Source organism: Passer montanus, unplaced genomic scaffold, assembly GCF_014805655.1.
Source record: "Passer montanus isolate IOZ18808 unplaced genomic scaffold, ASM1480565v1 scaffold13, whole genome shotgun sequence".
Taxonomy (NCBI): domain Eukaryota; kingdom Metazoa; phylum Chordata; class Aves; order Passeriformes; family Passeridae; genus Passer; species Passer montanus.
In genome coordinates this window covers 13,195,809-13,207,003 of record NW_024359832.1, presented here as the reverse complement: position 1 = coordinate 13,207,003, position 11,195 = coordinate 13,195,809, and the positions used below count along the sequence as shown (strand labels likewise).

The window sequence follows — 11,195 nt, the reverse complement described above, 5'->3', positions numbered from 1 at the left end:
TTGTTGAGCCTGTGAATGTTGGGAGAATCCCCAGTTAATTGCAAGGTGTCCAGTAAAAAGATAAAATTGGGCTCTTTATTGTGTATGATGAGAGGATAAAAAAAACCAATTGGTATAAATTGAAACTCAGACCAGAAGAGAAGGTGAAAAAGGCAGTGAAATAAGTTAAAAACTGCTGGAACAGGTTGCCTGTGCAGGTTCTTTCCTAGGAGTTAAGACAGGGCTAGGTGTGAACTACTCACAGCCTTGAGCAGGGTGTACAACTATGGACCTTCCTGATGTCCTTTTATGCCACACTTACCCTGTGATCCTTTCAGACCAGAAACCTGAGCAGCAACTGGCACTGAATTTCCAGCTCCTCTGGGTATATGGCCTGCTCAATTCCCTGTGAAGGGAAGGGTTTTCTGTGTAATACAAAATTTGATGTGTTCTTGACCTTTTCAGGAGGGATGGCTGTGTAATTGCAGGGTGGGACTATCAGATATGTGCTGTCTCTCAAAGTTCACTATTACTGATGATCAAAGTTTCAATGTATACAGCTGACTTCCTGAGAAGGACACATGGTAGCAAGAATACATCCAAAGGTGACAAGGAGCCAAGCTTGGAATTGTCATCCTTGCAAGAAAAACATTTTTCTTGGTATGCATTACTCCTTCTAGCTAAAATGATACTGTTTTTTACTTTAATTCTGTCTTGAAAGTACCTAACTTCCCAGATTCTTAATTAAGGAATAAAATTTTATTCCTTAAATTTTATTCCTAAAATATTTTAATTTATTTAAAAAGAGCCTCTGTGTTGCTCTGGACCAATTACTGTGTGTCATTCCTCCTTTTGCTGGCTAAACACAAGTGTCAAACATGAACTAGACCTAGACTTGACTGCCTATTAAATAACAGTAAAATAGCAGTGGTCACTCATCAAACTTAGATCCCATGTTTATTCCCACACTAGTTTTTGTTTCTTAAAACCAATGTTGTGATTCTTGTTTGCTTGTGTATTCAGTGTCCTCAGCCTATGCACTAAAGCAGCTTCTCTTGAGAACAGGCCTTTGGCTGGTTGCTCTCCAGGCTGAAGGATAGCAGGGGCTGGTGAGCTTGGGTTATGCCTGAAAACTCAAAGGAATAATAATATTTAATAATAATTTGTTAAAAAAACCCAGGCTTTTGCTTGGACCTGAGGGAGACATGTCCAAACCAGCAAGGTGCTGGTATTTACTGTGTCTTTGAAATCAGAAAATCCATGTGGTGTCTCCTCCCATGGGCACACAAACAGTTCCAGCCATGTTGGCTCCAGTACTTGTAAGACTCCTGTCCTGCCTGCCTCCCTACTGATCCTTGTGCTTTGGTGGGACTCCACTGAAGTCAACTTCAGTTCCTCTCCCCTTTAATTCTCCTTTTGGCTTTCTTACCCCACAGAATCCACATGTGTGTAACAGTTGAGATACATAAAGACCTTCTGAACAGCTCAAAACATGATGAATGTTTATTTTTTTAATCACATTCTTTTAATCATGTCCAATGCTTCAGTGACTCAATACCATCTTGGGATCTAGTGCCACCAGAATTCATAACAATCTCTTTCAGTTACTGGATTGCACCTGCAAACCAACAAACCTCTGTAAAATGGAAATACATCTTCATTTTTGTAAGGTGAATCCTTAAAACCTTTGTTTTATAAAATACAGTTTCTTCCAAGGAAATTTCCTTCTGGAAAATTAGTACTTGTCAAGTAAAGGACAGACAACTCATCATGAACTAAGAAACTTCTACTCTAGCTACTGAATGTATGACTCCAGAAAAGAGAAGTATATTATATGGTTTTATTCTAACACTTTTTTTATAGCTGTAATAATAATAAAGTTTTGATGAACCAAGTACATGAACCTTGCTAAGATCATTTAAGCATGGAATGTCTACAATGTGGTCAGCTACAACCATTTACTACTTCTTTGAGTAGAGATAAAATTTTGATTTTACATTGAATTTCCAAAGTACACGGAAAAAAATGAAATAGGAAGAGCATTTACATCCATTTTAATTGGTGGCAGGCATAAATTCATAAAAACAAATGGGAAGAAAGACCATTTAGCAGAAACCTCAAAAAGTGCAGATACAGATTTGTTGAATGACAATCTTTCACGAGATTCTCCAGCAGGCTTGGTCTTTCTTTTAGACATTAGGGTCATTAAACACTGTCACACAGAAGTTCTCAAGGTAAGTGAAGATGAAAGCATACTGCAGAAACAAACTGGTGCTTCCACACATTTCAATCCGTTGGTGAAGGAGATCTCCTCAGGTAATTTACCTTTGTACTGCTTTGCTTCGAGGTAGTCGGTCTCCACCTGTTACAGATTTGTTTGAATTATTATCATAAGTCTTTACATGGTGACCTATGCCACAAATTACATAATATATTAACTTTCGTGCACAAAAATAAAATTGGGAAACCATAGTTAAATTTAAAGAACATAGAAAAATCACAATACTATTAAAGGGGAACATCCGATTCTGATATAAATTTGAACTGCAAGAATTTCATGATGGTCAGATGTGAAACTTCATATTTAGAAAAGAAAAAGTACATCAAACTGAATAATGCTAGTAGTATATAAAGCCAAATCACACAAGATCATTTCAAGATCAATGTAATAAATGCTTATTATTTAGCAGAAAAAAAATCAGGAACAATGTACAAAATAATAGTGCAAGAACAGCTGCAATCTATTTGTTCTCATCAGTTTTGAGATTTTGGTTAAAAACTTTACAGCTGGCGAGAGATGCTGCTGAAAAACTCAGATTCCACTCAGTGGGCTGATTAAGGCACATCTTTATGGACTTCAAATGTTCATTTTCTGTGTTCATGTCTATTGAATTCTGCGGCTCCGAGACTTTCACTTGTAGCGTGCTGTGAGAAAAGAAGTGGGGGTAGAAGAGGGAAAGAAAATGAGAAAAAGTTTAGTACACTTTCCTCTTGCCCTGCAAACAAGCTGATAAGAGGCAAGATGAGGTGGTGGCAGATCCTGTATTCTGCTGGGGATTTTTGTTGTTGTTTTAGTGCACGATGTTCCAGAAACACTGAGATTAGAACCCAACTGTGCTGTGCAGCAGATTGGGTTTGTCTGTGGGGATGGCTGAGGCCCTGTCCCTTGGCAGTGCCAGTCCCAGGGCAGTCTCCTGCTCATGCTGCTCCTTTGCAGGAGGTGCAGGAACAGCTGCTCTTGCTTCAGTCATCTCCAGCTGACTACTGAAAAGGCACAGAGCAGGAACTGGGCAAGAGTTTGGGGCTTGTTTTTATTGCTGACTTAATTTAGTGCAGCCATGGAAGGACTCACATATAGATGGTATTTTGTTTTAAATCTAGGGAAAAAAGTAACACAGGAAGAGAATGCCAGTCCTTTGCGGGGGTCACCAAGCAGACTAGGACACACGTGTGGATTGAATCATCAAACAGTTTGGGTTGGAAGACACCTTTAAAGGTCATCTTCTCCAACCCTGCAATGACAGGGACATCTTCAACTAGATCAAGTTGATTAGAGCCCTCCATCCAGCCTGATCCTGAATGTTTCCAGGGATAGACAACCAGCATCAGTTTGGATAAGAAACACTGTTTCGGTGTTTCTTATCCAATTCATCCTTATAATCAAAAATGTCTTCCTTAATATATAAAGCACTCAGAGGTGCTTTAAGATATAAAATGTCTTATCCAATTCATCCTTATAATCAAAAATGTCTTCCTTAATATATAAGGCACGCAGAAGTGCTTTAAGATATAAAACACACTCAGAAGACAATTGCAATCCTCAATTCAAACTTCCCTTGTATTTTGCTGTCTACCTCCTGCAGTGATTTATCCCCGTGTGTGATACATTGTTTCTCACCATCCTTTTCAAAGTTTTTGAGCATTTCTTGAATAACGAAGTTGAAAATATTTCTCAGGTACTAAAAATAATTAATTAAGGATAGGATGTAATCATGCTAAAACCTATCTGAACACAGAAACAGCTTTTACTTGCATTCTTGAAAATATTTCTCAGGTACTAAAAATAATTAATTAAGGATAGGATGTAATCATCTAAAACCTATCTGAACACAGTTTCCTGTCCAAGGAGTATTTAAGCAGCAGAAACTTGCACTTCAGGAAAAGAGGTTCATCAGAACTCATTCTGGAGGACTGAATGGGCTGTAGTGTAGTGATCACATGAGGACACCAGAGTAGCTGAGCACAGTCAGTGTAGAACTATACCCTGAGGCTTTTCTTACTGAAATACCAATGACTGACTTTGATTAAAACATTTCCAATGTCACAGCAAAAGGGAAAGAGCTTAGGCAACAGCTAGAATGCCAATTCACTGTTGTTTGTCACAGGTATCAGAAACAGTTTTAATTCTTTCACATTTTCTATAAGCACCCCTCAACGCTGTGTGCCTTGCTGATATGGCAGTGAAACAGAAATTTCTCATTTACTAACACTAGTTCCCAACCCTCCAAACTGGTGCACTGCCCCATGCTCTGCATTTCCACGTGTCATTATTCAGCCTGTATCTTTTGTCTTGTTTTCCCTTGTGCCCTTTTCCTCTGGTTGCTCTGATCTTTTCCTTCCTGCAGGAAAAGGAGTGCAGGTGTAGATGATGGACAGGACTTCAATCAGCAAGGTTACTTTCTTAAGTTTACAACCTCTTCAGACTTGGATCTTTGCCCTCAGGAAGTCAAAGGCTTTATTTAGGACCATGGGATTAAGTGCATATGGAAGATGGTGTTAAGGCTTCAGTTAGCAGCTGAAGCCTCACCCCCTACTGATTTTGTGCTTTTCAGGCATGGCCATGTAGCAAAACACAACTTCCAACTACTTCCCAACAGCTAAGTGAAGGATAGGGCAGGAATGTTTTGGTTTGGTTTTCTTTAAGGGTTGGGGTGGTTTTGGTGATAGTATATACCTGCAAAGTACTTTAAAACCCAGCATTTCTACTGTCTTTAAAGCAATAGACAGATAAACTGTTGAATGTTGGGCAGGTGCCAGACAGGAAAAGCCAAAGGTTTTTTGTTTTTTTGTGGGACCTGGGAACTGCACCAGCTGGTAAGGGCCGTTTTCCAAACTACCCTGCTGGTGGTAACAGCATATCCTAGACTCGGTGCAACTGTGGCTATCATTCTTCTCATTTGCTTGGACTATAAATGAAAACACTGAGTGCTATTACAGCACCAAACAGCCCTTTCCAAGGACTCAGCTCTGTCAGGGAATGTCCTACTCTTCATCTTTTAGGTTTGTGCAGGTTTCTGTACAAGGTGCAATAGGTTGGATTGAATTTGTAAAACTAGAAATGGAGTATGTGTTGATAATTGTCATGTGGTGATCTATTTACCTCTCAGAGAACTCTAGGAAACTCAAGACATTGCTTTTTAAATAAGTGCAAAAAAATAGGAATAGAAAAATGTTAATTTTTCCCCTAGTTCCTCGGTATGTGTAACATCAACACAAAAGGTTAAAGTATTTTAGAAAATTTTACTTTGATAAAAATTAAGTGGAAAGTAATATGGTTAGAGATCTACTTTAGTATATTTGTTAACCAAGAAGAACCTAGTCTTTTATCATTTCATTCCTTTATCTGTAGTGATTTATTTTCCAGCTGTTGATGTAACAAGGTAAAAAAATTCTGTATTTAAATATTTTTAAATCAGAGAATGTAATTAAAGGATAAAGTTAAACAGAAGCAGCTGAATTTTTCCAGTCATCAATAGATTCTACTCTAAATTTTATTCCACTCTATTTGCACAAGCTCCACTGTGCATTAAGCATTCCTAGCAAGGTGTTACACACAGCCTGATGGTCCCAAAAGCCACAGAGCCCATTTCAGGAGAGTCTGGAGGATATCCCCACTTTACAGCCCCCTGGAGCTCTGCACTGACAACACTCACTCCAGTAAGAAAATGGAGTTTCCTTTAATTGCTTAACAATTAAAGGACAACAGGCATATATTGACCTTACAGAATGGTCTCCAAAAAGGTTAAAATTTCCAATTCTGATTCCATGTGTTTACCATGCCAGCAATTATCTGTTTTGTTTTTATTCACTTGGGACTGACTCAGTTAATCAGCTTCCATGCATGTGATTGTGGAAGTGAGCTACAGGTGTTTCTGTGACATGGAACATCCTAAACTCCAGCCATGGCATATCCAATAGCTCTGTTTTCTCTAGGGAATTTGAAGACAGGACAACACTGCTCAAATCCCAGTGAAAAATATGAAAACCATCTTCATTTTTTTCACAATTTGTATGACAAATTAGTGATATGTTTTGAAAATTCAGCATTTTTTCTTCCTCTTTAATTATACTACCTTTTCCTAGTCCTTTTCTCTAAATAGTCATGAAGTGCTCGTAACATATTTACTGCTTAATTGAAAAGATTTTATATTTTACAATGTATAATAAGTGATCCATATAATTCTTGTCTCTTCTTACAAAGTAAACAGAAAAAAAAGAGATATGGAAATGTGACTGTATATACTTTTTGATCTGAAACAAGAACAATCTGAAAAAATGTCTTGGGGAGCCAAATTCAGCAGCCCCTCAGCAGGTGCTCTGCCATGGCTCTGTGCCAGGGGCCTGCTCAGTCTCAGAGAGGTTTGATCTTCCCCAGAGTGGCACTGAGGACATGGGCACAGTGGCTGTGCAGGGTGACAGGACACGCTGCTGGCTCCGTGCAAGCTGGAATGCTCTCACCTGCTCTGGGCTGTCTTTGGAAGCTGCTGCACGCCAAACCAATGGGGCTGGAACAGTCAGCAATGACTTCAGGGTGGTTCTGTGTGTGTTGTGACTCCCAGCTCCCCTACCACCACTACTGAATCACCTCTGAATTTACCATCTTTCGACAGTGCTGCAGGAAGGATGGACTGCCTGTGCTTTTCTAACAAATCACCCCTGTGTTACCCTAACTCATCTCAGCAGCCAGATCAGAGTAACACTGATGGCCTCTCAGGTCCTCTCTGGTCTCCTTGGCTAGGCAGAGAGCCCTGTGTGTAGTTCAGTCTCCAGACCTGCTGGGGCCTAAAGGGATCATCTCTCTCCACAAACATTTCCTCCTATCATTAAATAAAAAGGAATAAATAGAAAGGTTTGAATCCAGCCTTTTACTAAAGTAAGCAATGAGTGGCCTCCCCATGTTCCTAAGTGCTAAAGAAAACATTGTTCTTTTGCACACTTCCTGTTAAAACTGCCTGAATACAACTATTTTTGTTTGCTAATTCACATTTCTTTCTTTAGTTTTACCCAAATCATCATTATACTGTTATAAACACTGATTTTTAATGGCAGGATGGGAGAGCAACACCAGAAAATTTGAGGCTGCCAAGTACAAAAGGAAAATAATATTCTTTGAACTGCTTGTTTTCTCTGCAGTTTGGAGCCACATTCTTCTGGAAAAACAGGATATTTGACACCTGTTGTTGTTGTATGAAAATGATAAAGTTAAAAAAAAAAACCTGGCTAGCTCAAGTTCATATATTTGCTGAGTTAATCTGTCACAACATGTTGAAAAAAAGTAGGAAAAAGAAAAAGTAGGAATGGGTAAAAATGTCTCTAATCTGTTAGGTCAGTCCTCAGCATTTCCCATCAGAGACTGCCATCAATGCAGTGTGCTCACATGCTGTAAAACAGCTATGAAAGTATCACTGCAGGGCTATGTTTCTCTAAGTCTTTTGCAACACCTACAGATAAAAACATCTCCTTCCCCACTATTTGGGAGCAAGGTCAAATTGGCTCTTACCCTCCTGTCTGACAGAAATTCTGCAAACTGCACTTGTTAAACACTGCCAGCAGAGATTGCAGACTGGCAGCTTGGAAAGCATAAGAGCATCTGTGACACACAGCAGACTCAGGGCTTTCACAGAAAGGTTTCAAAAACACTGAGTAGAAACTGTAAAACTTTAGCAAAATTTAAAAAAAATGTTCTCAATTTCTCAAAAAAGGAACTAGTGGAATACACTAGGTTAAAATCAACAATGACTACAGTAGCCTCAGTATGACTTCCAACAGAGACTGATTTGATAATGTAATATATATTGAAAAGACAGCAAACCAAGCATGCACAGTCTGACTGATTGTCTCTAAAATGTAAACTCATTTTTTCCACAATGCCAAAACCCAGCAGCAAAGAAATTTACAAAGAAAATTTTAATGTCTCATTTCCATTTACTGACAGGATTCTCACTGTAGTATGAAATAACATATTTCAGCTGTGTGGACAGAATCTCATTTGGGAATCAGAGAGAGAAAAAAATGCCCTGGAAATCAATCAAAGCAAGATGGGGAGATAAGCAATATTCTGAGAGTCTTAAAAGTCAGATATAAGAGCTGAGTTTAACACAGCCAGAGTGCTAAGACAAACAAATCAGCACAGAATACGAAGACAGGAGGTGAACTGAATGGAGACAAAAAGATGGGAGAGAAGTCAGCCATAATCCCAGACTGAAATTACAGTGGAAAGTTTATTTTGCTCTTCATATTAACTCAGAGTTGTTTTCTTGGTTTGAGGGGAAAAGAAAAAAAAAAAAAGAAAAGAAAAAGGAAATATGAATGAAATACATAGAAAATAAATGAGAAAGACAGCAAGAAGAGGCAACTAGGAATTTGTGAGCACCCTTGGCCTGTCAGTGAAAGAGCATTACTAACTGGTAGCTTTTTTTCTGAATCTATATATTGACATACCAATACACTGCTCAAGCTTTAACTTGCACAGAGACAAAATTATATAGCAGTACTTATCCTTGGTACTTCATCTTCAAAGAGCACAGCACAACAGCAACACTGAACAGCAGGTGGTAACATTTTCAGGTAAACATTTGGCAAATGGAATGGATGGCAACAGTTTGAGGGTGTAGGTAGAGAAATAACATAACTTTCTCCCCAAAACCAGTCAGCATCAGAAAATTACACACAACAGATCATAAGCAACATGAAAAGGTTTAAATTGCAATTTCATTGAAGAATTCAGGAACTAAAACTCTGTTAAAAAAGAAATTAATCAGGCTTGCACAGCCATGGAAGTACAGAGCTCCATCTTAATGGCTCCCCAAAATACAGGGCAGACTTGAATATATGTTGACGAGTCTAAAGAGCAACAACATTCCTTCCCCCATTATTTAAAGCAGCCTGCCTGAGAAAGTTTTGTAGACCAGTGATCTTTTTGACAAGAATCGCCATGTTTTGTGGTATTACAGACTCTTTAGTAGTCCACAGAAGACACAGGGTTCTTCAAGAACAAGGAAGAAGAATATTAATGTAAGCTGTCACTGAAGTGGGCATGAAGAAGTAAAAAAATTTTAGGGCGTAATTAACTAGTGGTGATAGTATATAACCTCTTAATGAAAAAAAAATTCCTATGATCTCAAATTGTTCATAGCATACTGCCTTAAAAGACCTTGGGAACAGAAAGCAGCTAAGATTCTAACAGTTGAAAGGCAGCATCATTAATCTGATGATGAACATAATGAATTCTTAGATTCTAGACACCACCATGAAACAAGCCGTCCTCTGATCATCAGTCCCCTGAAAGAAAACTGATTTCTAGTTATAACTAGAAGTATGCAAATAAATAAAACCCCTAAACACCTGTTGTACAGATGAGCACTGTTGTATTTGACTTACAAACATACTATAACAGAAGAAAAGCTTTTGCTATTTTTTTCTACCCAGTCATAATTAAGACAGGTTTGGAACAAGGCACAGTAAGGCGAGCTGGGGGCTCAGAACAGCGTGTGCTGCTGGTTCAGGCTGTCCTGAGGAAGCACAATGCCTCCATCTCAGGGCTGGGATGAATGCAGCTGTGGAAGTCCTGTCACTTGAGCTCAAATCTTTAATCCATAACAGTTTTTTGACATTAAATGCAATTATGTTATGGAGAGAGATCATCTCAGAAATACGATGAGGCAGTCCCTGGGTGGTTTAAAACCCACCAGACTTCTCAATTCAGGAAGGTCAAACAGCAATTTGCAATCTGCAAATAAGTAATTTCCTTTTCTGAGATTTCTACTACTTAAATGTAATTTAAAACCAGCTGTAAGTAGTAAACTGATAAATAGGAAATGTCAGCAACAAATATGATACAAAGAGAATTTATGCAAACACACATCACAAGAACTTTAAACTAGAAAGACAGGTAACAACAACAACCAAATTTTAAGAATTGATACCTTAAGTATAGCTCTTAAATATTTACTTGCATTGTAAATAAATTTCTTAAATTAAAAAAAATAAATTATTATTATTGAATGTTTTGAAAATTATGCTAAGTGCCCCAATAAAAACACTGAAGCCTAACTTTAAGTAGTTTTTTCCCCCCTAAAATTTACCCTGCATTCAAAATGAAAGACTACATATAGACAAGAGAGCACAATTCAACTAAGAATTTATTTTTCAAGAAATATATTTTAAATAATTCTTACAGCTTCTAGACAAGATTTTTTCAGCTAGGTTTCCATTCCATGTACAGGGAAATAATCCACTGTTTGAACCAAGATTTCAATAGTTTGAAATAAGACAACTTTGAGGGCAGGCCTGTGTCAGTAAAACATCAAGTATAATGTCTGAGTATTTGTGAACTCCACACCTTAGGTAATAGGAACCTGTGACAAGATCCATCTGGGAAGACTGACTTCTCTGAACATCTTAATTTTCATGTATTCATACATTTTAATATGAAATGTGAAAGCCTCATTATTCTAATTCCTAGCAGAATCATAATTTAGAAATATTCTACCCTGAGCTACAAAATGAAAATAAAGAATAAGACCTGCTTGGAAAAACCTGACTGTAGTCACATTACTGATGGCCTGACAGCTGATATAAAACATCCCAAACCAAGCAGAAATCCAGACTCCTGCTTTTAAAACTATTTTAAGTACTAAGTTAATTTTAAGGCCATTTCTACTGGTACATATTAAGTAAGAAAAGTAGGTCTAAAGTTGATCTCAACTGAAGAAAGAGCTGCAGCCAAGTTAAGATACCTGCCCCACTTACAGATAAACCATGATAAAAGACAGAAGCAGATTCCTTTTATGGATGCCCAGAAGTGACAGAAAGGAGCAAGTGGCAGTGAGTGGAGGATGGAGAGGAGGTGAGTGGCACAGCTACTGAAAGAAAGTGTGGAACTCCTGCTTAAATTTAATTTGTGGTAAGGAACCAATAGAGCTGAAAGCAGATAT

At 38.1% G+C, this 11,195-nt stretch overlaps 1 protein-coding gene across 5 annotated transcripts in view; it reads right to left on the bottom strand.

The window, feature by feature from the left end:
* Positions 1 to 1,456: 1,456 nt before the first annotated feature.
* Positions 1,457 to 11,195, bottom strand: part of LCORL (ligand dependent nuclear receptor corepressor like) — an 82,293-nt gene continuing 72,554 nt past the window's right edge. For 3 of the 5 annotated variants that reach the window (XM_039698791.1, XM_039698798.1, XM_039698793.1), the window contains one exon: positions 1,457 to 2,341. In XM_039698791.1, the coding sequence (XP_039554725.1) occupies positions 2,301 to 2,341 (41 nt within the window). In that variant the 3' untranslated portion in view covers positions 1,457 to 2,300. Of the gene's footprint in view, positions 2,905 to 11,195 lie in introns of all 5 variants that reach the window. The other 2 variants (XM_039698792.1, XM_039698797.1) reach the window with 1 other exon arrangement.